This window comes from Cervus canadensis, chromosome 22 (assembly GCF_019320065.1).
Source record: "Cervus canadensis isolate Bull #8, Minnesota chromosome 22, ASM1932006v1, whole genome shotgun sequence".
NCBI classification, from domain to species: domain Eukaryota; kingdom Metazoa; phylum Chordata; class Mammalia; order Artiodactyla; family Cervidae; genus Cervus; species Cervus canadensis.
In genome coordinates, this window is record NC_057407.1 from 45,250,090 (window position 1) to 45,276,855 (window position 26,766).

Consider the following 26,766-nt stretch of genomic DNA (forward strand, 5'->3'; position numbering starts at 1 on the left):
GGGATCGACCCACACCTCTGCATTGGAGGGTGAAGTCTTAACCGCTGGACCACCAAGAAAGTCCCTCAGCTTCAATTTTTTAGAGTATTTATTTTTATGAGAGTTGTGCTACTTTATAATAAAAAGCCACTGCACATTTACTCTCATAAAATAATAGTATCTATGGGGCACCTATCCATCATGTCACCTTTATTTCTTCTCCCATCCCTGCATTGAGCTGTGTGTCCCCTGGTATTGCTATGGATGGTTTGAGACATGATGAATGAGGGCCCTAGACATTCAAGGGAAGCAAGTGGTGAAAGTGATCAATAGTCACCAAGGGCAATGTCAGTTTCCTGATCCTCCTGATGCTAAAGTCATAGGTCAGGTAGCTGAGGTGCAATAGGTACTGGGAAAACTAGAGAAATGAGAGTTGGGTGTAAAATAAAGGCCCACATAATTGTAATGAGAAAAAGAAAAAAATACATGACAGCATGTTCCTATTAAAGATAATAAGAGTAAAATCAGTGTATACTACTCAGGGTTTTCCAGAAAAGTAGAGCCAACAGAATTGTGTGTGTGTGTGTGTGTGTGTACAGGCATATACAGGCTTCCCAGATGGTGCTACTAGTAATGAATCCCCCTGCTAATGCAGGAGACAAGAGATGTGGGTGTGATTCCTAGGTCAGGAAGATCCCCTGGAGCAAGGCATGGAAACCCACTCCAGTATTCTTGTCTGGAGAATCCCATGGACAGAGGAGCCTGGTGGGCTATGGTATTAAAGTCGTAAAAAGTGGGACACGACTGAGCAACTTAGCATGCACACACGCACACGCATATGCATGTACATGGAGAGAGAGAGAGAAAGAGACATTGGCTTATTTTAAGGAATTGACTCTTAACTGTGGAGGCTTGGCAAGTCTGAAACCTACAGAGTAGACAGGCTAGAGGCCTAGAGAAGAGTTGTAATTCAAGTCCAGAGGCATTAGATTGGCAGAGATAAAGAACTGTAGACTCATCAGCTCTGAACAAACCCAAGGGCATAGAGCCTCATTCACTAACTGCAAGTTTCCGCCACTTCCAGGCTTCACCAGACAGAGGTCCTGGAGGCAGAGCCTTCAAGGCCATCCGAAATCTCTTTGAGGCCTGGGGCTGCCTGCACACACTCTCACACACACAGCCCGGCAACGGTTAAAGCTTTTAGTGAGTCGGGCGGTGGCAATGCTGCAGACCCGCCATGATTCAGTCTCATTGCGCAGACCTCGACTGGCTCACAGCAAAGTTCCCTTTTAGGAGGCCACGTAAAAAGGCCAATCCATGACCTCCAGCTGGTGTGTGCTGGGCAGCCCTGGGGGGAGCTGGAGAGATTCCATCAGCCCTCGCACTTTGGGCTCTGCATGCTCAGAGTCCTCGCGAGGCTGAATTTATGACCTTTCCGTCAACTGCGTCTTTAATGCATGAGCCTAAATATCAGCTGCTGGATACAGATGCTCAACCCCTGGGATGTCTTCTGCTCTCAGGACCATGCAGGGGCGAGCTGACAGTCAGCATGGGGTCTTATCATTTAAAGCCCAGCAGACTGGGTGGCGGGATCCTCACTGAGCATTTGGCATACTTCATGCCTTCTCCCAATCTTATACTGAAGACAAAGGTACGGTGTGTCAGATCATAAGAGAAGCCATCTAAGAACACGGAAACAATAAAGCTACCAAGATAAACCCAACTTTCAATAAATGCCTCTTTCCTTTCCATTCTTATGAAAATTGCTTTGTGAGTCAAATGTGAATCTACTATGTGAAAGGAAAATGTAGCAGAATTTTCCCACGGTCTTCATGTAATCAGGAAGATTAGCAGGTTTACTAGCCATAGTACAGAAAACCCCAAACTCCTGAGAATTTGCAGTCTTTAGGAAAATTTTAAGGGTCACATGGCAGAAACAGACATTTCAGAAACCCTTTCTCGCTGTTTGAGGGTCTTAGCAGCCCCACATTTACTCCTCCTCCTGGGATTGGGGGTCTCATATGTGACCTTGTGTATGACCCTATGGACTGTAGCCCGCCAGGGTCCTCTGTCCATGGGATTCTCCAGGCAAGAATACTGGAGTGGGTTGCCATGCCCTCCTCCAGGGGATCTTCCCAACCCAGGGATTGAGCCTGCATCGATTATGTCTCCTGCATTGGCAGGCAGTTTCTTCACCACTTGCGCCGCCTAGGAAGTCCATCCAGTGTGAGTCTGGACAGCTCTTTCATGACTTTAGATCCAGCCTCTTGTGGATGTGTTCTGTCAGGAAGTCTCTGCAGAAAGTACTTTTCACTGTCTCAGCTGCCAGCACCCACTGAGTGCCCAGTCAGGTCTGTGTGCAGGGCACCTGTTAGGGGGGCCCTCATGTAGACCATCTAGTTGCAAGAGTAAACTGGTTGCCACCCCCTGCCCTGAGCTGAAATGAGGCTGGGGCCAGGACAGAATGGAAAAAAAGCATCCCCCTGAACTTGTGTTCTTTTTCCCCGGGCACCAGAACAGACTTCAGTTGCTATCTTCAGGGTTAATGGAGTCCCTCTTGAAAATAATTTCAAGTTCTGAATATTCCCCTCACTCTGCAGACTCAGATCCAAGTCCACAGAGTGTTCAGAAGACCACTATCTTTCTTCTTTTTTTTAATTGGAGGATAATTGCTTTACAATGTTGTATTAGTTCCTGCTATGAATCAGCTATATGTTTATATACATCCCCTCCCACCCCCGCCCCCCATCCCACTCCTCTAGGTCATCACAGAGCATCAAGTTGAGCTCCCTGTGCTATATGGCAGCTTCCCACTAGCTTTCTCATACAGATTTGGGGCCATTCTATAGTCCTCCCAACCTACTTTCTCTTTCTCTTAACGTGCCTTCAAAACGCTGCCTTAATTCTTCAGTGGAGGAAAATGCCAAATCAAGGAATGCCATTTAAAGGCAGATAATCACAAAGTTTGGACCTCAGACACACTTCACGTGCAGCTGAAGCTTGGGTTAAGCTTAACTGCACAACTGCTCCTACATGCATGTATAATGACACAAACCTCCAAGCACCATATTTCAAACAGTGTGCCTTATCAAGGGGGCATTCTATGATCAAATAAAGTAGGAAAATGCTGCATTATAGATGGTCTATTCATAATTCACAATCCACACCCAGGGCACAAGGAAATTCTGCATGAGGAAACTCTTTCGACTTTGCTTAATCAGCTTTTCCAAAAGTTATTTGACAACAAGAACCCTTCTTATTTTTATAATGTCTAGTTCCTAGGGAATTTATATGTGTGTGTGTACATATATATATAATATATAATAATTTTTATTGGAGTACAGTTGCTTTACAATGCTGTGCTAGTTTCTACTATACAGCAAAGTGAATCATTTATGTATATACATAAATCCCTTTCTTTTTGGATTTCCTTCCCATTTAGATGCAGGTTCAACCCCTGGTTGGGAAGATCCCTGGGAGTAGGAAATGGCAACCCACTCTAGTATTCTTGCCTGGAGAATCCCATGGACAGAGGAGCCTGGTGGGCTACAGTCCATGGGGTCACAAAGAGTTGGACACGACTGAGCACACACACATCCCGTTTAGCTCATCACAGAGCATTAAGTAGTAACTTTAGTAGCATTAACTAGATATTAACTCTACTTAAGTAGAATTCCCAGGGATCTACAGCAGGTTCTCATTAGTTATCTATTTAATACATAGTATCAATAGTGTATATATGTCAATCTTGCATAGAACAGAATTTGGCAAGCTCTACTGTAAGGATATTCTCAACAAATTTTGTTAAAGACTTCTGACCAGTTAGCTGCTGAATTAATGTGAGAAAAGTCTAGGGAAGCATTTAAAGTCATGCACTTGTCTTCTGTCTAAATTAAGATAGGACTGGTTTTCAGACTAGAATGCAGGGGGAGGTGAGAGATGCAAACTCTGGACTGACAGTAACATTTTTGAGCGACCAGACCTCCTACCAAGGGGTGGCCCCCATGACAATATGTGGAGGAAATGTGGCTTTTGTAAGATCCCTGTACTTTCAAGTAAAACTGAGACACCAACTTTTGGTGAAATCTTCTAATTTTTAAATGTTGGCAGCTCTATTTTTTTTAAAGATAAAGGAAAACATCTTACATAGAGGCACCATCCTACATCCACCAAAAATCCAAATCAAGGACAATGCTTTGGGATGAATCCAAACCAGGTTAACTGTGTAGGTCCATGATTTTGAATCCAGAGGGTGAGAAGCAAAAGAAAAAGAAAAACTCAGGCCGTGTTCTGAAATTCATCTGCTCTGAGCTGTTGTATACAGCCTGCGTACTGAAATAAACAACAGCGTGCTCGTCGCTTCTTTATTATATGCGTGAGTTTATAATTTATCTCCAGTGAAAGGGGGAATTATGAGGTAGGTGTTCACAGGCACTTTGACTCTCAAGTGAAATGTTTTTATGCTGTTAAAGTCAAATAATCAATGCTTTAGGCCATACTCCCTCTGGAGAAGTTAAAGATTAATTTTGCTGGGACTATAATTAAAAACAGAATTTAGTGATAAACTTTGCCATCATGTTATTATTTTAAATGGCTGAACTCTAGTACATTATCATCAAGGATAAAAAAAAGATATTATTTTAGAGAAATCTACAATTCAAGGGAAGCTTTAATATGGGTTGAAGTCACCCGGGAATTATTTAAAGCCCTAGCTGAAAATGTGTATCAAATGCAATTACTTTTCGATGGTCCATATGGGGTTTATCATTGACAATATTTTCACTGTGGACTGTTTGTTTCCACTCTGCCATCCATCTCTGCATCCCACCCTTAATAGGGGTGGTCCAGGCAATATATAAAGTCTATCTTAGTCTATCTTATACATTGTGTGCATATATCATATATATATATATATATATTCCATAAGATAGTTCAATGTGACATTGCATGGGTAATAAATCATGTCATATGACCCAAGCTAATATAAAAATGATTTTCCTGATTGTCATTCTCAGTTTGCAACAGATTCTGATATGCTATAGAATGTGTTTATCTCATACATATTTTACTTCCAAAGAAAATCAACATGAAATAACATCCTTTAGAAAAATAACAACTTTTATTAATACAACTTGTTTTATTATAAGCAGTTGTGTTACATGTTATCGCCATATCTTATAACATATGTATACATCACAAGACATAAATACCTTTTTTAATAAACTGAACTCTATTTTTGAGACGCAGGTTAATTTTAAACAAATAGTTTCCTTTTCAGAAGTAAAATCAAGTCTGAATATATATTTTTAAGATTCTGGATTTTATAAACTGATTTTCTTTGACATGGGGCACAAATAGATTAAATACATACTTGAACTGCTTTATTGTATTCTTTGCTCTTGATTTAATGATTCTTCAAGTAATTCTCCGTTCTCTCAACAATTTAAGAAAAGTAATTTTTGAAAGAGCAGAGATGATGAACTTCCCTCATATTCTTTTCAGAGGAATAAGGAGATTTTCTTTTCAATCTAGAAAAGATCAAAGAAACAGAGAAGGAGAAGAGAGTGGCTGGCACAGCCGATAAAGGATGGGAAGAGGCAGATTTTTGGCAGAATCGAATGTGTTAATCTTCAGCGAAATTAGCGATTTAAAAAAGTATTTCTCAGCTGCACATCTCAAAAAAAATTTATGGGTCTAATTTTCCTTTGGAAATTTAAAATGTTACAAACTCATAAGATATAATTATCCAAGTTTTTCCACCCCACACTCACCATGCCCACAGAAAGCCGTAGGAACTATGTATGGATGTAAATGGATGACTACTGCAAAGAATTTAGAAACATTTCAATAAACATACTTGCAAATATTTTCGGTATTTTAAAAAAGTAGGACACATATGTTAAATGCAAGTGAAGAGGGCCTAAAAGGAAATCTCCAAGTGCACAGTTTGCTTCTATATTTGTGTGAACCATTTGGTTAAGTATTTTACAAAATATCTACACTTTATTTTCCAGTCCTTATGGAATTTTCAAAATACTGTATATCCTACAATAGACTTTTCAACATATGTGTGAGCTGTAGTGTGAAAATAATTGTGGAAATAATTCGAGATCTATATAATTCCACAACCTACTTGCCTTGAATTGGCTGAATGTGTTTTTCATGTACGTCTGCATCAAAAATGTTTAAGTGTTTCACACAAAACTCGTTTAGATCTAAACGCGTCTCTGGAATTGGCAAGGCTTTGCCAACCTAGGGAAATTAGCAAAGATAACATTTAATAACACCAACCCAGAGAGCTCTTACTTTTGTCAGATTTCATTAAAATGCTTAGAAGTTTGGGTGAAATATAGACATGTTTAGTTAAAACACTCATCTCACAGCTTATAAGATACTTGATAGTAGGGATTTACTCGGCATTCTTGGGCTTCCCCAATGTAATTATTTAGTGATCTTTCTGGAAAAATAGAAATATGGCTTAGAGTGACTGTTTTATTTGATTTCTGTTAGGGAAGTCTTTCTCAGGGTCTCTCTATCTCTCTGTTCTTGAAAGTTACTGAGAGTCATTTTAAAATAGCCAAGACTTTTCTTCAACCTTCTCCTCCCTAAACTTGCTCCTCCTCCTCCTGCTTTTCTTTACCCACTTAAGATGTTATAAAAATTATCAAGGAAAAATGTAGCACTCAGCAGAACTATACACATGTGGATGCTAAATAAATACTTTTGATGTTGATGAATGTTGGCAAGTCTCCATGGAAGAAAGACCTTACACAAAAGATGTTATAATTATTATGTTTAAGTGATTATGCTATAATTATTATGTTAAAAATCTCCCATGCTCTCAGAGCTACTTATCGGTGGCAGGGCTGTGACATCCCCATTCAACCTCATCTCTTGCTAAAGCTCTTGCCACCTTCACAGGCAGTGTAAAGACAGTGGCTTGGCTGAGACAGAGGAACCTGAGTAACAATAGGCGTGAATTCTCTCTCCCTCTCCCTTTCCCCATCTCAGAAGGTTCCCAGCCTCTAAAGGGTCACATTTTCTAATTCTGCACCAACATTTCCCCTTTTTCTTAAACACGTGCTATAAAATATTTTGGCAAGTTCATTTACAGCAAGTTTAAATGTGGCTGAAAATGTTACCCACTTCTCCTGTGATTAGATTACTTTTTAAGGAAAGGTGTGTGCATGCCAAGTTGCTCAATCATGTCCAGCTCTTTGCAGTCCCCTGCACTGTGGCCGTCCAGGCTCCTCTGTCCATGGGATTCCCCAGGCAAGGGTGCTGGAGTGGGTTGCCATTTCCTCCTCCAGGGGATCTTCCCAACCCAGAGATCGAACCTGCGTCTCCTACCTTTCCTACATTGGCAGAAGGATCCTTTACCATTTAGCCATCTAGGAAGATGATAAAATTTAAATATGAATGTCTAGGGGTGAGATTCTTTTTTCTTTTTTAACCATTAGAGAGGGTTGCCCTGGGGAAAATTGTTGGATTCAGGGCCAGCTGTCTGGGGATTTCAGGGGTCTGGGAGTACTAACACCTATCATATTCAACAGAGTTATTTTTTCTTTGTTTTCTAGGGGATTCTTCTACTATTTCCTAGATTGAAAAGAACAGGAGACTGGATGACTTTTCATGGACCCTTGCTGGTACATGGATGACTTTTCACCATCCTCAGAATCTAATCTGGACTTGTGGAAATGCTGCATCAGCCAGATTTTCAGTTCTGACTGGGGTTCTTTAGAATAAACTGACCCCTCTTTGTAAATATTCAGTACAATTTTCAAGACATGTCTGGTTGAGGATGCTCTGAGGTTATTTAGATGACATTAAAGCGAATTTATTCTCTAGAACTAAAGATCACTGCATATGTGCGTGCTAAGTCGCTTCGATCTTGTCTGACTCTGCAGACTGCCAGGCTCCTCTGTCTATGGAATTCTCCAGGCAAGATTATTGGAGTGGGTTGCCATTCCTCCTCTAGGGAATATTTCTGACCCAGGGATCAAACCCATGTCTCCTGCATTGGCAGGTATATTCTTTTTTTTCTTTTCAGTGGGTTTTGTCATACATTGATATGAATCAGCCATAGATTTACACTTATTCCCCATCCCTATCCCCCCTCCCATCTCCCTCTCCACCCGATTCCTCTGGGTCTTCCCAGTGCACCAGGCCAGAGCACTTGTCTCATGCATCCCACCTGGGCTGGTGATCTGTTTCACCATAGATAGTATACATGCTGTTCTTTTGAAACATCCCACCCTCACCTTCTCCCACAGAGTTCAAAAGTCTGTTCTGTACTTCTGTGTCTCTTTTTCTGTTTTGCATATAGGGTTATCGTTACCATCTTTCTAAATTCCATATATATGTGTTAGTATGCTGTAATGTTCTTTATCTTTCTGGCTTACTTCACTCTGTATAATGGGCTCCAGTTTCATCCATCTCATTAGGACTGATTCAAATGAATTATTTTTAACGGCTGAGTAATATTCCATGGTGTATATGTACCACAGCTTCCTTATCCATTCATCTGCTGATGGGCATCTAGGTTGCTTCCATGTCCTGGCTATTATAAACAGTGCTGCGATGAACATTGGGGTGCACGTGTCTCTTTCAGATCTGGTTTCCTCAGTGTGTATGCCCAGAAGTGGTATTGCTGGGTCATATGGCAGTTCTATTTCCAGTTTTTTAAGGAATCTCCACACTGTTCTCCATAGTGGCTGTACTAGTTTGCATTCCCACCAACAGTGTAAGAGGGTTCCCTTTTCTCCACACCCTCTCCAGCATTTATTGCTTGTAGACTTTTGGATAGCAGCCATCCTGACTGGCGTGTAATGGTACCTCATTGTGCTTTTGATTTGCATTTCTCTGATAATGAGTGATGTTGAGCATCTTTTCATGTGTTTGTTAGCCATCTGTATGTCTTCTTTGGAGAAATGTCTGTTTAGTTCTTTGGCCCATTTTTTGATTGGGTCATTTATTTTTCTGGAATTGAGCTGCAGGAGTTGCTTGTATATTTTTGAGATTAATCCTTTGTCTGTTTCTTCATTTGCTATTATTTTCTCCCAATCTGAGGGCTGTCTTTTCACCTTACTTATAGTTTCCTTTGTAGTGCAAAAGCTTTTAAGTTTCATTAGGTCCCATTTGTTTAGTTTTGCTTTTATTTCCAATATTCTGGGAGGTGGGTCATAGAGGATCTTGCTGTGATTTATGTCGGAGAGTGTTTTGCCTATGTTCTCCTCTAGGAGTTTTATAGTTTCTGGTCTTACATTTAGATCTTTAATCCATTTTGAGTTTATTTTTGTGTATGGTGTTAGAAAGTGTTCTAGTTTCATTCTTTTACAAGTGGTTGACCAGTTTTCCCAGCACCACTTGTTAAAGAGGTTGTCTTTTTCCATTGTATATCCTTGCCTCCTTTGTCAAAGATAAGGTGTCCATAGGTTCGTGGATTTATCTCTGGGCTTTCTATTCTGTTCCATTGATCTATATTTCTGTCTTTGTGCCAGTACCACATTGTCTTGATGACTGTGGCTTTGTAGTAGAGTCTGAAGTCAGGCAGGTTGATTCCTCCAGTTCCATTCTTCTTTCTCAAGATTACTTTGTCTATTCGAGGTTTTTTGTATTTCCATACAAATTGTGAAATTCTTTGGTCTAGTTCTGTGAAAAATACCGTTGGTAGCTTGATAGGGATTGCATTGAATCTATAGATTGCTTTGGGTAGAATAGCCATTTTGACAATATTGATTCTTCCAATCCATGAACACGGTATGTTTCTCCATCTGTTTGTGTCCTCTTTGATTTCTTTCATCAGTGTTTTATAGTTTTCTATGTATAGGTCTTTTGTTTCTTTAGGTAGATATACTCCTAAGTATTTTATTCTTTTTGTTGGCAATGGTGAATTGGTATTGTTTCCTTAGTTCTCTTTCTGTTTTCTTCATTGTAGTATATAGCGAAGCAAGATTTCTGTGTGTTAATTTTATATCCTGCAACTTTTACTATATGTCATTTTGATTAGCTCAGTAATTTTCTGGGTAGAGTCTTTAGGGTTTTCTATGATAGGATCATCATCTGCAAACAGTGAGAGTTTCACTCTTCTTTCCTATCTGGATTCCTTTTACTTCTTTTTCTGCTCTGATTGCTGTGGCCAAAACTTCCAACACTATGTTGAATAGTAGTGGTGAGAGTGGGCACCCTTGTCTTGTTCCTGATTTCAGGGGAAATGCTTTCAATTTTTCACAATTGAGGGTGATGCTTGCTGTGGGTTTGTCATATATAGCTTTTATTATGTTGAGGTATGTTCCTTCTATTCCTGCTTTCTGGAGAGTTTTAATCATAAATGAGTGTTGAATTTTGTCAAAGGCTTTCTATGCATCTATTGAGATAATCATATGGTTTTTATCTTTCAATTTGTTAATGTGGTGTATTACATTGATTGATTTGTGGATATTAAAGAATCCTTGCATTCCTGGGATAAAGCCCACTTGGTCATGGTGTATGATTTTTTAATATGTTGTTGGATTCTGTTTGCTAGAATTTTGTTAAGGATTTTTGCATCTATGTTCATCAGTGATATTGGTCTGTAGTTTTCTTTTTTTGTGGCATCTTTGTCTGGTTTTGGAATTAGGGTGATGGTGGCCTCATAGAATGAGTTTGGAAGCTTACTTTCATCTGCAATTTTCTGGAAGAGTTTGAGTAAGATAGGTGTTAGCTCTTCTCTAAATTTTTGGTAGAATTCAGCTGTGAAGCCATCTGGTCCTGGGCTTTTGTTTGCTGGAAGATTTTTGATTACAGTTTCGATTTCCTTGCTTGTGATGGGTCTGTTAAGATCTTCTATTTCTTCCTGGTTCAGTTTTGGAAAGTTATACTTTTCTAAGAATTTGTCCATTTCATCCAAGTTGTCCATTTTATTGGCATAGAGCTGCTGGTAGTAGTCTCTTATGATCCTTTGTATTTCAGTGTTGTCTGTTGTGATCTCTCCAGTTTCATTTCTAATTTTGTTAATTTGGTTCTTCTCTCTTTGTTTCTTAATGAGTCTTGCTAATGGTTTGTCAATTTTGTTTATTTTTTCAAAAAACCAGCTTTTAGCTTTGTTGATTTTTGCTATGGTCTCTTTAGTTTCTTTTTACATTTATTTCTGCCCTGATTTTTAAGATTTCTTTCCTTCTGCTAACCCTGGGTTCTTCATTTCTTCCTTCTCTAATTGCTTTAGGTGTAGAGTGAGGTTATTTATTTGGTTTTTTTCTTGTTTCTTGATATAAGCCTGTAATGCTATGAACCTTCCCCTAAGCACTGCTTTTACAGTGTCCCATAGGTTTTGGGTTGTTGTGTTTTCATTTTCATTCATTTCTATACATATTTTGATTTCTTTTTTGATTTCTTCTATGATTTGTTGGTTATTCAGAAGTGTGTTATTTAGCCTCCATATGTTTGAATTTTTAACAATTTTTTTTCCTGTAATTGAGATCTAATCTTACTGCACTGTGGTCAGAAAAGATGACTGGAATGATTTCAATTTTTTTGAATTTTTCAAGACCAGATTTATGGCCCAGGATGTGATCTATTCTGGAGAAGGTTCCGTGTGCACTTGAGAAAAAGGTGAGTGATTGTTTTTGGGGTGAAATGTCCATAGTATCAATTTAGGTCTAGCTGGTCCATTGTTGTCAATTTTAAGGTTGTGTTTCCTTTGTTAATTTTTGTTTAGTTGATCTATCCATAGTTGTGAGTGGAGGTATTAAATTCTAACCCACTATTATTGTGTTACTGTATAATTTCCATCTTTCATTACCGTTTAGTGTTTTGCCGTACATATTGCGGTGCTCCTATGTTGGGTGAATATATATTTATAATTGTTATATCTTCTTCTTTGATTGATCCTTTGATCATTATGTAGTTGTCCTTCTTTGTCTCTTTCACATCCTTTATTTGAAAGTCTATTTTATCTGATATGAGTATTGCGACTCCTGCTTTCTTTTGGTCTCCGTTTGCATGAAATATATTTTTTCCAGCCCTTCACTTTTAGTCTGTATGTGTCTCTTGTTTTGAGGTGGGTCTCTTGTAGACAGCATATATAGGGGTCTTGTTTTTGTATCCATTCAGCCAATCTTTGTCTTTTGGTTGGGGCATTCAACCCATTTACATTTAGGTAATTATTGATAGGTGTGGTCCCGTTGCCATTTACTTTGTTGTTTTGGGTTCACGTTTATACAACCTTTCTGTATTTCCTGTCTAGAGAAGATCCTTTAGCATTTGTTGAAGGAGCTGGTTTGGTGGTGCTGAATTCTCTCAGCTTTTGCTTATCTGTAAAGCTTTTGAATTCTCCTTCATATCTGAATGAGATCCTTGCTGGATACAGTAATCTAGGTTGTAGGTTATTCTCTTTCATTACTTTCAGTATGTCCTGCCATTCCCTTCTGGCCTGGAGGGTTTCTATTGATAGATCAGCTGTTATCCTTATGGGAATCCCTTTGTGTGTTATTTGTTGTTTCTCCCTTGCTGCTTTTAATATTTGTTCTTTGTGTTTGATCTTTGTTAATTTGATTAATATGTGTCTTGGGGTGTTTTGCCTTGGGTTTATCCTGTTTGGGACTCTCTGGGTTTCTTGGACCTGTGTAACTATTTCCTTCCCATTTTAGGAAGTTTTCAGCTATTATCTCCTCGAGTATTTTCTCATGGCCTTTCTTTTTGTCTTCTTCTTCTGGGACTCCTATGATTCGAATGTTGGGGCGTTTCACATTGTCCCAGAGGTCCCTGAGGTTGTCCTCATTTCTTTTGATCCTTTTTTCTTTTTTCCTCTCTGCTTCATTTATTTCCACCATTTTATCTTCTACCTCACTTATCCTATCTTCTGCCTCCGTTATTCTACTCTTGGTTCCCTCCAAAGTGTTTTTGATCTCATTCATTGCATTACTCATTTTTAATTGAGTCTTTTTTATTTCTTCTAGGTCTTTATTAAACATTTCTTGTATCTTTTCAATTTTTGTTTCCAGGCTATTTATCTGTAACTCCATTTTGTTTTCAAGATTTTGGATCATTTTTATTATCATTATTCTAAATTCTTTTTCAGGTAGATTCCCTATCTCCTCCTCTTTTGTTTGACTTGGTGGGCATTTTTCATGTTCCTTTACCTGTTGGGTATTTCTCTGCCTTTTCATCTTGTTTAGATTGCTGTATCTGGAGTGGGCTTTCTGTATTCTGGAGGTCTGTGATTCCTTTTTATTGTGGAAGATTTACCCAGTGGGTGGGGTTAGACGATTGGCTTGTCAAGGTTTCCTGGTTAGGGAAGCTTGCGTCAGTGTACTGGTGCGTGCAATTTGATTTCTTCTCTTTGGAGAGCAATGGAGTGCCCAGTAATGAGTTTTGAGATGGGTCTATGTGTTAGGTGTGACCTTGGGCAGCCTGTATGTTGAAGTTCAGGGCTATGTTCCTGCGTTGCTGGAGAATTTGCATGGTATGTCTTGCTCTATAACTTATTGGCTCTTGGGTGGTGGTTGGTTTCAGTGTAGGTATGGAGGCTTTTGGACGGTCACTTATTACTTAAAGTTCCATGTAGTCAGGAGTTTTCTGGTGTTCTCGGGTTTTGGGCTTAAGTCTCCTGCCTCTGGATTTCAGTTTTATTCTTCCTGTAGTCTCAGGACTTCTCCAGCTATACAGCACTGATAAGAAAACTTCTAGGTTAATGGCGAAAAGATTCTCCCCTGTTAGGCATACCCAGAGAGGTTCACAGAGTTACATGAAGAGGAGGAGAGGGAGGAGGGAGATAGAGATGAGCAGGAGGAGAAAAAGGGGGACTCAAGAGGAGAGAGACAGATCTACGCAGCTGTCTGTTCCCAGAGTGTTCTCCGCAGCCCAGTCACCTACAAAGATTCACAGAATTGAATTGGGAAGAGAAGGGGAAAGGAGGAAATAGAGGTGTTCTGAGGTAGAAAACAGAGAGTCAAGATTGGGAGAGAATAATCTTCGGTTTAAAAATAGGGCTTCTCTTCTTTTTTTTTTTGTAAGGTTATAGTGTGTTGAAAATGAAAATTAAGGAGTAGTAGAGGAGTACTAGAGGACTTTAAAAGAAATAAGAGGAAAAGAAAAATAGAAAATAGAAGAGAAAAAGGAAAGAAAAAGAAAAAAAAAAGAAAAAAGAAAAAAAAAAGAAAAAAAAATTTTTTTTCCCTAATTAAAAAAATCGTAAAAATCTATGAAAATGAAAGTTAAGGAGTAATGGGGGAGTAATAGGGGATTTTAAAGGAAAATAAAAGAGAAAAAATAAAAAATAAAAAAGAGAAAAAAAAAGAAAAAAAAAAGAGAAAAAAGTAAAATTATATCTAGGAGTTTCTCTAGAGCTGTTGCGGTCAGTGTGGGTTCGGCTCAGTTTCAGATAGCTCCTCGTTCCAGCTTACACTTCTCGGTATCTACAGGCCCCTTCCGGTGTAGTCGGTGTTTTCTAGAGGGATTTTAATCTGTTGCACCTGTCCCTTCTGAAGCGGTTCCCTTTGTTTATTTGACTTCTGTTTGTCGGTCTCTTCAGAGCCTCATTTCCCCCTGACACAGGCGGGCGGAGGTGGACTCTTATTCAGGTAGCTAGTTCCGTCGCTCTGCGGGGAGGGGCTGACGCTGCGGGGATGGGCTGGCGCTGCAGGGAGGGGCTGACGCCGCTTTCTCCGTCTGAGCTGCTCAGGCTCCCGGCTGTTCTATATGGAGCGCGCCCCGCGCTGCGCGAGGTTCCAGCCCTCGGGTGTTCCACAAAAGCGCGGAGCGAAAAGCTGCGCCTGCTCTCTGTGCCTTCCCCGTCAGAGTGGTCCAGGCAGCCAGGGGCTTGGTGGGCGCACTCTCCCCAGGTGTGGCGCGCCCACTCCCTTCCGCGGACCCAGTCTCAGTTTCCGCTGGCGCCAGTCGGGTGCGCGCGCCTTCCGCCCTCCGCGTCCCCAGCCCCAGTCCCCCCCCGCGCCGGTCGGGTGCCTGCGCCCTGTGTCTCGCCGCGACCTTCCCCTCCCCCCTGCCTCCTGCCTCCGGCGGGGCTGGGCCGGTCCACAGCCTGCGAGCTCTTCTCTGGACTTTCTCGGTCTCTCTGTTCTGCGAACGGCCGGCAGTGTGTTCTGGCCGGTTAATGTACTCTCTCTCTTTTGGTCTCCTACAGTTCAAGTTGGCACCTCACAGAAGCTCCCTCCGATTGTCCTCAGGGCACTCAGGCCCGGACCCTACCCCAAGCAATGCCGCCCAAGACTCCGTTCCTGGGACGAATCTCCGTCCTCAGCTCTTTTGTCTCACTTTTTATCTTTTATATTTTGTCCTACCTCCTTTCGAAGACAATGGGCTGCTTTTCTGGGCGCCTGATGACCTCAGCTAGCGATCAGAAGTTGTTCTGTGAAGTTTGCTCTGCATTCAATTATTCTTTCGATGAATTTGTAGGAGAGAAAGTGGTCTCCCCGTCCTACTCCTCCGCCATCTTGGCTCCTCCTAAAAGGGTTTTTAATTTTGTCAAATGCTTATTCTGTGACCGTTGAAAGACTCATATAATTTTTGTCTTTTATTCTATTCGTGTTGCACATAACCTCGATTGATTTTTAGATGCTAAACTAGCCTTTCATTCCCATGATAAATTCCACTTGGCCGTGATGTATAACCCCTTAATATGTTGCTGAATTTGGTTTGCGAACACTTTGTTGAAGTTTTTGCATCTATATTCATAAGAGCTATTGGTCAGAACTTGTCTTTTCTTGGAATGTGTGTATCTGATTTTGGCATCAGGGTAATACTGGCCACTAGACCATTCCAGTATGACCTAAATCAAATCCCTTACTATTATATAGTAGAAGTGACAAATAAATTCAAGGGATGAGATCTGATAGACAGAGTGCCTGAAGAACTATGGACAGAGGTTCGTGACATTGTACAGGAGGCAGTGGTCAAGATCATCCCCAAGAACAATAAATGAAAAGAGGCAAAATGGTTTTCTGAGGAGGCCTTACAAATAGCTGAGAAAAGAAGCGAAAGGCAAAAGAGAAAAGGAAAGATATACCCATTTGAATGCAGAGTTCCAAAGAATAGCAAGGAGAGATAAGAAAGCCTTCCTCAGTGATCAATGCAAATAAATAGAGGGAAATAAGAGAATGGGAAAGACAAGAGATCTCTTCAAGAAAATTAGAGATACCAAGGGAACATTTCATGCAAAGATGGGCACAATAAAGGACAGCAATGGGATGGACCTTAAAGAAGATATTAAGAAGAGGTGGCAAGAATACACAGAAGAACTATACAAAAAAGATCTTCATGGCCCAGATAATTGTGGTAGTGTGATCACCCACCTAGAGCCAGACATCCTGGAGTGCAAAGTCAAGTGGGCCTTAGGAAGCATCACACGAACAAAGCTAGTGGTGGTGATGGAATTCCAGCTGAGCTATTTCAAATCCTGAAAGATGATGCTGTGAAAGTGCTGCACTCAATATGCCAGCAAATTTGGAAAACTCAGCAGTGGCCACAGGACTGGAAAGGGTCAGTTTTCATTCCAATCCAAAAGAAAGGCAGTGCCGAAAAATGTTCAAACTACCACACAATTGCACTCATCTCATACGCTAGCAGAGTAGTACTCAAAATTCTCCAAACCAAGCTTCAGCAGTATGTGAACCATGAACTTCCAGATGTTCAAGCTGGATTTAGAAAAGGCAGAGGAACCAGAGATCAAATTGCCAAGATCCACTGGATCATCAAAAAAGCAGAAGAGTTCCAGAAAAACATCTACTTCTGCTTTATTAACTATGCCAAAGCCTTTGACTGTGTGGATCACAACAGACTGTCGAAAATTCTTAAAGAGATGGGAATACCAGGCTACCTTACCTACCTCCTGAGAACTCTATATGCAGGTCAAGAAGCAACAGTTAGAACTGGACATGGAACAACAGACTGGTTCCAAATCAAGAAAGGAGTATGTCAAGGCTGTATATTGTCGCCCTGCTTATTTAACTTATATGCAGGGTACTCATGAGAAATGCTGGGGTCGATGAAGCACAAGCTGGAAACAAAATTACTGGGAGAAATATCAGTAACTTCAGATATGTGTATGATACCACCGTTATGGCAAAAAGCAAATAACTAAAGAGTCTCTTGATGAAAATGAAAGAGGAGACTGAAAAAGTTGGCTTAAAACTAAGGATTCAAAAGACTAAGATCATGGCATCCAGTCCCATCACTTCATGGCAAATAGATGGGGAAACAATGGAAACAGTGATGGGCTCCAGAATCACTGCAGATGGTAACTGCAGCCATGAAATTAAAAGATGCTTGCTTCCTTGGAAGGAAAGCTATGCCAACCTACACAGCATATTAAAAAACAGAGACATTTCTTTGCCGACAAAGGTCTGTCTAGTCAAAGCTATGGTTTTTCCAGTAGTCATATATGGGTGTGAGAGTTGGGCTGCAAAGAAAGTTGAGCACCAAAGAAATGATGCTTTTGAAGTATGGTGTTGGAGAAGACCCTTGAGAGTGCCTTGGACTGCAAGGAGATCCAGTCAGTCCATCCTAAAGGAAATCAGTCATGAATATTCATTGGAAGGACTGATGCTGAAGCTGAAACTCCAATACTTTGGCCACCTGATGTAAAGAACTGACTTCTTGGAAATACCCTGATGCTGGGAAGGAGGAGAAATACCCTGATGCTGGAATGTGGGAGGAGAAAAGAATGACAGAGGATGAGATGGTTGGATGGTATTACTGACTCAATGGATATGAGTCTTAGAAAGGTCTGGGAGTTGGTGAAGGACCGGGAAGCATGGTATGCTGTGGTCCATGGGGTTGCAAAGAGTCAGACACGACTGAACGACTGAACTGAACTGAAATATGGCCACACAGAATGAGTTTGGAACTGTCCATTTTCTTTAGCTTTCTGAGAAAATGTGTGTAGACTGGGTTTTACTTCTTCCTTGAATCTTTGGTAGAATTTGCCATCAGTGCCATCTAAGCCTATAGCTGTCTTGGTGGAAAGGTTTTTAACCAGAAATTCATTTTCTCTAACAGATAATATACCATCCAGGCTACCAGTTTCTTCATTGTGAGCTTTCCCTTGCTCTCTTCTCTCTAGTACTTTGTCCTATGGACTCTAGCTGCTTGGTTTTCTGAGACTTTTCACTCTGTCTCCTCAGCTTAAAAAATCTGCTGGTATCCACCTCAGTTGCTGTCTCTCTTAGGCCTGGAGACCTCTTAAGCCTCTAACCTGGGAGAGGAGTAGAGCTCACCTCAGGTATTTTCCATCCCTGGGCGTCACTGTCCTACATTGCCTCGTGTGTGGTATCTTAAAAACCATCATTTCGTGTGTTTTTCTAGTAGTTTGTTTCTTCAGACAGTTGGGTATATCCTTATTCTGTTATTCCAGGGAGATTTTATACTATCACCATCTTTTCTGTAGTGGTAGGGCAGGGCTCACACACCCTCAAACACAAACATCAATTTGGCAAGAATCCAACAAATAAGCCCTCTTTGGAGTTACTGCTTATGATAAGCATCTTTCCATCTTTTCAACAATGAAGCTAAACTAACTCATAAATGAAGAAATGTTAAAAGTAGGTTGAAATAGAAGCTTGAATACCTGTGCCTGTCTCACTGGCTACCCAAAAGCTATGAAAATATAGCATCAAATATCTTATGATCATGGGAGAGCGGAAGAAGAAGCTGTTAATGGAAAAGAAATCTCATGCAGTTACTCAGTGATAGAAAGCAGGTGGGACTGAATCAAAATCTAGTGAAGAAACCAATTACCCAGAACACACAGAGGAGAAAACTAACCAGAAGGTAGGAACAGATGCTGTTGATCTGTAAACTTCAAGTGGAAAACTGCTGGAGGCCCTAGACTCTTACCAGGCTATTGGAAGATGAGCATTTAGAACTGGCAGGCCAATCAAGCCCCTTCCCTTATTCATTGTCTCAGCTTTATTCCAGGTTAATAAGTCAAGGTCTGTGCTGTGAAGAGGATGAGCCATCTATCTGATGTGATTTCTAAGATGGGGTCATCACTTAGAAAGAAACATTTCAGGGTTTGAAGAAATCACAGAGACGATTAGAAGAAATCGCAGGGAAAGCGGCGTGAAGAAACAGATACACACAAATGCAAAGGAAATTGGAGCCATCTGCCTGTACTAATCTGCCCACTCTTTCATTCATAAAACAGAATGCCAGGGACCACCAGATACTTGGGGAAGCCTGATAGCCTGAAGCAGAGAAACCAAGGTGAACAAACAGCTGAGCCCGAAAGAGACAAAGTTGATAGGCAGTGTAACAGGTTGAATTGTGCGGCGCCCCGCCCCCCCGCAATGAGATGTTGAAGTCCTAACTCCCAGCACCTCAGAATATTAAACTTTATTTGAAAACACATTCCAGATGAGGTCAGACTCAAGTAGAGTGCATCCCTAATCCAATATGACTAGCATCTTTATTAGAAGACAACCATGTGAAGTCAAGAGACTCACAGGAGAATTCCATGGGATGACGGAGGCAGAGATAGGAGTTATGCTTCCACAAGCTAAGGAATGCCTGGGATTTCCAGAAAATCACCAGATGCCAGAAAGAAGCAAGGGAATGTTCTTCCTTGGGTTTCAGAGGCACCAAGGTCCTGCTCTTTGATTTTTAAGCTTCTAGCTTCCAGAGCTGTAGGGTAATATATTTCTGTTGTTTATGCCACGCAGTTTGTGGTACTTTTTATGTCAGCCCTAAGGAACTAATACTGGGGGTAAAAGGGAATTTAATAATTCTTATCAAAAACATAAAATGGTCAGATAACCCACAGGAAGATTTTAAAAAAAGGAATCAGAAAAATAAATGGGGAATAAATAGAAGACAAGTTATAAAATTGCATGTTAGACTTAAACCGTAGCATTTTTATATTATTTATCTTAAAAATGGAAATGATCTAAATGTACCAATTAAAAGATAGAGATGACTAGAGGGGATAACAAAACATGATCCAACAGTATGTTGTCAAATATAATGATTTAGGCAGGTTGGAAGTAAAAAGTTGCAAAGTATATATGGTGAAAATAATTAATTTTTAAAAAGCAGGAGTGGCCGTCTTAATGTATAAGTTAATTTCCTGGTTGTGATCTTGTACTGTAGTTATGCAAGATGTTTCCTTTGGGGAGGTCTGATGAAGTGTATATGGTATCTCTCTGTATTGTTTCTTATAATGGCATATAAACTTGCCAATATCTCAAAATAAGATTCATTCACATGCAAAAGAATGAAGTTAGTTCTCTACTTATATGCAAAGATTAAAATGGAAAGACCTAAATGTAAAAGTTAAACTATAAACTTCTTAGAAGGAAAAATAAATGTAAGCGCTAAAACTATAAAAATTCTTAGAAGTGTAAATCTCAGGACCTTGAAATAGGCAATGGTTTCTTAGGTTTGACACCAAAATCACAAGCAATAAAATGAATAGGTAAATTGGACGTTATCAAAATAAAAAATATATTGTGCTTCAAAGGACACTGTCAAGAAAGTGAAAAGACAATCCACAGAATGGGAAAACAGTTTTGAAATGTGTATCTGCTGAGGGAATTATATCTAAAATATATAAAGGGAATTGTATTTAAAATATATAAAGAATACTTAATTATGATAAGACAAATGACCTAGTTTTAAAAATGAGAAAAGATCTGAGTAAACATTTCTCCAAAGACGATATACAAATGACCAAAATGCACATGAAAAGATTTTCAGCATCACTAACCATCAGGGAAGTATAAATGAAAGACCACCATGGGTGACCACTCCACACATACGAGGATGTCTGTAATTAAGAAGATAGGTAATAACAAGTGTTGGTGAGGATGTGGGGAACCTGGAACTCTCATACTTTGCTGGTGCTAATGGCAGCTTTGAAAAATAGTCTGGCGATGCCTCAGAAAGTTAAACATAGAGTTACTTATTGTATGACTCAGCAATTTCACTTCCAAGTATATACCTGAGAAACAAAACGTGTGCACAAAAATGTATACACAGATGTTCACAGCAGTACTGCTCATACTGGTCAAAAGTGAAAACAACTCAAACGTCCATCAGCTGATGAATGGATAAACAAAATGTGATTAGCTCTAGTAATTTTCTGGTAGAGTCTTTAGGGTTTTCTATATAGAGGATCATGTCATCTGCAAACAGTGAGAGTTTTACTTCTTCTTTTCCTATCTGGATTCCTTTTACTTCTTTTTCTGCTCTGATTGCTGTGGCCAGACTTCCAACACTATGTTGAATAGTAGTGGTGAGAGTGGGCACCCTTGTCTTGTTCCTGATTTCAGGGGAAATGCCTTCAATTTTTCACCATTGAGGGTGATGCTTGCTGTGGGTTTGTCATATATAGCTTTTATTATGTTGAGGTATGTTCCTTCTATTCCTGCTTTTTGGAGAGTTTTAATCATAAATGAGTGTTGAATTTTGTCAAAGGCTTTCTCTGCATCTATTGAGATAATCATATGGTTTTTATCTTTCAATTTGTTAATGTGGTGTATTACATTGATTGATTTGCGGATATTAAAGAATCCTTGCATTCCTGGGATAAAGCCCACTTGGTCATGGTGTATGATTTTTTTAATATGTTGTTGGATTCTGTTTGCTAGAATTTTGTTAAGGATTTTTGCATCTATGTTCATCAGTGATATTGGTCTGTAGTTTTCTTTTTTTGTGGCATCTTTGTCTGGTTTTGGAATTAGGGTGATGGTGGCCTCATAGAATGAGTTTGGAAGCTTACCTTCATCTGCAATTTTCTGGAAGAGTTTGAGTAAGATAGGTGTTAGCTCTTCTCTAAATTTTTGGTAGAATTCAGCTGTGAAGCCATCTGGTCCTGGGCTTTTGTTTGCTGGAAGATTTTTGATGACAGTTTCGATTTCCTTGCTTGTGATGGGTCTGTTAAGATCTTCTATTTCTTCCTGGTTCAGTTTTGGAAAGTTATACTTTTCTAAGAATTTGTCCATTTCATCCAAGTTGTCCATTTTATTGGCATAGAGCTGCTGGTAGTAGTCTCTTATGATCCTTTGTATTTCAGTGTTGTCTGTTGTGATCTCTCCAGTTTCATTTCTAATTTTGTTAATTTGGTTCTTCTCTCTTTGTTTCTTAATGAGTCTTGCTAATGGTTTGTCAATTTTGTTTATTTTTTCAAAAAACCAGCTTTTAGCTTTGTTGATTTTTGCTATGGTCTCTTTAGTTTCTTTTGCATTTATTTCTGCCCTGATTTTTAAGATTTCTTTCCTTCTGCTAACCCTGGGGTTCTTCATTTCTTCCTTCTCTAATTGCTTTAGGTGTAGAGTTAGGTTATTTATTTGGTTTTTTTCTTGTTTCTTGATGTAAGCCTGTAATGCTATGAACCTTCCCCTTAGCACTGCTTTTACAGTGTCCCATAGGTTTTGGGTTGTTGTGTTTTCATTTTCATTCATTTCTATACATATTTTGATTTCTTTTTTGATTTCTTCTAACCCCTCTTACACTGTTGGTGGGAATGCAAACTAGTACAGCCACTATGGAGAACAGTGTGGAGATTCCTTAAAAAACTGGAACTAGAACTGCCATATGACCCAGCAATCCCACTTCTGGGCATACACACTGAGGAAACCAGATCTGAAAGAGACACGTGCACCCCAATGTTCATCGCAGCACTGTTTATAATAGCCAGGACATGGAAGCAACCTAGATGCCCATCAGCAGAATGAATGGATAAGGAAGCTGTGGTACATATACACCATGGAATATTACTCAGCCATTAAAAAGAATTCATTTGAATCAGTTCTAATGAGATGGATGAAACTGGAGCCCATTATACAGAGTGAAGTAAGCCAGAAAGATAAAGAACATTACAGCATACTAACACATATATATGGAATTTAGAAAGAGGTGAATACGATAACCCTATATGCAAAACAGAAAAAGAGACACAGAAATACAGAACAGACTTTTGAACTTTGATGGAGAATGTGAGGGTGGGATATTTCAAAAGAACAGCATGTATACTATCTATGGTGAAACAGATCACCAGCCCAGGTGGGATGCATGAGACAAGTGCTCGGGCCTGGTGCACTGGGAAGACCCAGAGGAATCGGGTGGAGAGGGAGGTGGGAGGGGGGATCGGGATTGGGAATACATGTAAATCCATGGCTGATTCATATCAATGTATGACAAAACCCACTGGAAAAAAAAAAAAAAAAAAAAAAAAAAAAAAAAAAAAAAAAAAGAAACGCTAAAAAAAAAAAACAAAAAAACAAAATGTGGCATATCCATTGCATAATAAAAAGAAATGAAATGCCGATACATGCTACAGCATGGATGAATCCTGAAAACATGCTAAGAGGAAGAAGCCAGTCACAAAGGATCATATTTTGTATGATTTCAAGTATCTGAAATGTCTAGAATAGGTAAATCCAGAAAGAAAGAAAACTGGTTAACACTGACCGGGTGGGGAGGAGGAGATGATACAGGGTTTCTTTTTCAGGTAGGATGAAAAAATTCTAAAATTGGTTCTGGTGGTGTTTGCACAACTCTGAATATATGAAAAACCATTGGATGATGGATACACAAGAAATCACTGAATTGTATGACCTAGGAATTGTATCTGAACAAAGCTATTAGAAATAAAACTTTAAAAACTAAAAGATCAAAATGCTTATGGTATGATTATTATTTCATAACATATCTTGTAATATAGAAACAATACTTTCTCTCCCACCTGTTTAGTTAATAATGATTTGGAAACAGTTCAAACCATTCCTTACTATCTTCTAGGAAGTGGATTTTCCTAAACAAGCTATGTCAACAATGTAAGGGTTGTGCCTCAGAAAAATCAGTGTTTCCACACCCATAGACACACACACACCTGTATGAACATATGCATATGTAAATATGCATCTAATATATAATTAGTCCTTTGCTTGTCACAGGTCATTCATCACTATGGATTAAAGAAAAGACTGTAGAATTTCCTTCTGATTTTGTGCTGTTAGTCTTGTTTGAGTTACTCTTTACATTTTGAAAAAGATCCAGTCACAAGAATATTCAATTAATTAACGTTTGTACTCAGACTGACATTCTATCTTTTGAGCTGTAATTCTTGAGGAATACCAACATCATCTTCAGTGAAGCTGATGAAGTCCTATTTGTTAATTTTCAGCTTCCTAACGAGGATCCTGAAATTTTTGAAGTTTCATCCAAGTGTCTGTCTATACTGGTTCAGTTGTATGGAGGGGAAAACCCAGAGAGCCTGTCTCCTGAAAATGCAGAGACCTTCGCTGATTTACTGACATCCAAAGAGGACCCAAAGGACCAGAAGCTTCTGTTGAGGATTCTCAGAAGAATGGTGAGTCCACACAGAAATTGGGTGGGCCGCCTCAGTGGTAGCTGGAAGACGGGGAGTAGTCAGGTTTCTCGACCTCCTTTTATTAAAGAACTCATGATTACCTTTGCCTGTAGTCACCTACTGTTAACATTCATCATATTCCACATATCTATCTGTATATACACAGAATTTTTGCTGAACTGTGAGAGAGTTAGACATATTATTTGTGCTTATCCCTTAATATGTGAGTGTGTATTTCCTAATGAAATGAATGTTCTCTTAACTATAGTTATCACAGTCAGGAAATTTACCATTGAGACAAATCTTTTACTAATCTGCCATCCATATTCCAACTTTGTCAGCTATCCCCATAATGTCCTTTATGGCTTGTTTTCCAATATAGATTCCAGTCCAGCGTCATGTATTTTAGTAGACAGATGTACTTAACCTGGAATAGTTCTGTAGCCGTTCTTTGTCTTTTATGAGGTTTCTAAAGAGTGGACCAGGTATTTTGTAGAATTTTCCCTCCATGTAGGTCTCTCTGCTGTGTTCTGGACAACTAGATTCAGGTAAGTCCCAGAAGAAATCCATCAGATCCAGAAGTTCATCATGTCTATTTGCCATTTACTGGTGATGGTAGTTTTGATCACTTCATTAAATCAATGTGTAGTTATTATTTTTTAAATTTTTTAACAGCTGCAAAATGGAGATTTTCAAACTCACAGTATTTCTAACTTCCATTATTGTACATTAGGGAAAAAATTCCCTTTTGCACCTTTTATGTTTTGTTTTTAAAAAGGTGTATATACTTGAAGGTCCTTTTGAAGACTTTTTACAACAAATCTTGTTGTGCTGGTTTTGAAGGCCATTGTTACAGTAGCTATTAGTGAAGTCAATTGAGGAGTAGAGGTCTCATTAGTTTGTGTCATGTTTTGGCTCGTCTGTGTGTGGTCACTTCTAGATCCAGCTATTGTGAGGAATCCTTTGGCAGCAGAGGCTGTGGATGCTCCAGAGAGTTGTCCGCAAGACAGTGGTTGTGTTAATTTGATAAATAGCTGCAGTACAGGGTGGAGCTGAATCTCCATGGCAGGTTTTGGGTGACAGAACTAAAAGAGAGATGGAGTTACCCTCCTAGCTGCTACATTTTACCTTCGTATAGCCGGACCTCCCAACCCCAGCCGTGCTTCCTGCCTAGTGGAGTGGCTCCCTGCATAACACAGTTTAGGTGAGATTCCGAGTATGCAGGATTAATACTTCTGGGCGCAGTAGATCTTGGTATGGTAATCCAGCCTAGCACTAGGTGACTGAATCACATAGTAAGGCAGGTATTTCCTCTTCCATTTCATTTTGCTCTTTCTGAGAATTTAAAGGTGAAGCTCTCAGTTTGGTACTACTGTGTCTTTAACACCTCTTTAATCTTCCTTTTTTAATAGAGAGTAAGCCTCTCAGGTGACCAGCTTTTTCAGTAGAGAGTAAGCCTCTCAGGTGACCAGCTCTTTCAGTAGAGATTTTATTCAATTAAAAAGGGAGCGTCAATGTGAAATCAAGTACTAGAAAATGTAGTAACATGAGTGATATGTAGATGTGGCAAAATTGTGTATTTAGTATTGAATTACAAAAGCTTGGGGAATATTGACCTCCTATTTGATATGATTAATTTTATAGAGATTCACCATATCTTATTTGAAAATCTTAGGATGAAGTTTAGATTGGAATTTATAATTGTCAGATCTTTTCGGCATGGTTTCTTAGGCTATATATGACATGACCCCATAGGGGTCACCCGGGCAGTATTGTTGTCAAGCAGTATGGTAATATTTCTGTCCCAAAATGTATGAACAGTCACACTAAGTGGGCAAATAAAACTATATGTAACTCCATGGGAGTCAGGTTTTGCCACCAAATATGTTTTTAAATGAAACTTACAAAAATAATTGATTTTCATAGCTTTCTAGATTTTAGATTTGCAGATGGGAGATTATGGACTTGTCTCTGAAGTAAATTACATCATTTTCTAAAACCAGATTAACTTAATCATGCAGAAAACAGTTAGATACCAACTTAGTCAAAGTAACCAGACTACACCATCTTTTAGTTAATTTCACAGTCTGAAATGATTTCCTTATAGTTTCTGACCTACCCCCTATAGGACCGGGTAGGTTTTGTTTGTGGGACAAAAGTTGAATCCTAGTGACTTTATCTGTGTGTGTGAAATTAAAAGTAGTTTGTGGTGCTGCTCATCCTTTTTTTAAAATTGTAGTAAACATAATATAAAGTTTGCCAGCCTTCTGTGATAAGTGCTTTGTCATCTTCTGAAAACTTTCTAAATTACCCCTGAGTCAGTCAGTGTTGGATTCAGGTGATGCAAAGTCAGCGATTCTGGGTCTTGAGCTTGCCTCTCCTGAGGCTCCATTCTGCTTAAACCTGGTACTGAGTTCAGCGTGTTTGGAGAGAAACAGCAGCAGGTGACGCAGAGAGGGGCATGGCGCCAGCGCCCGCTCCCCACC

At 39.6% G+C, this 26,766-nt stretch overlaps 1 protein-coding gene across 3 annotated transcripts in view; it reads left to right on the forward strand.

Moving 5' to 3' along the window:
- The window catches only part of ULK4 (unc-51 like kinase 4), a 502,923-nt gene that overhangs the window by 357,752 nt on the left and 118,405 nt on the right, over positions 1-26,766 (forward strand). For all 3 annotated transcript variants that reach the window (XM_043443377.1, XM_043443375.1, XM_043443376.1), the window contains one exon: positions 24,095-24,280. In XM_043443377.1, the coding sequence (XP_043299312.1) occupies positions 24,095-24,280 (186 nt within the window). The remainder of the gene's footprint in view (positions 1-24,094; positions 24,281-26,766) is intronic.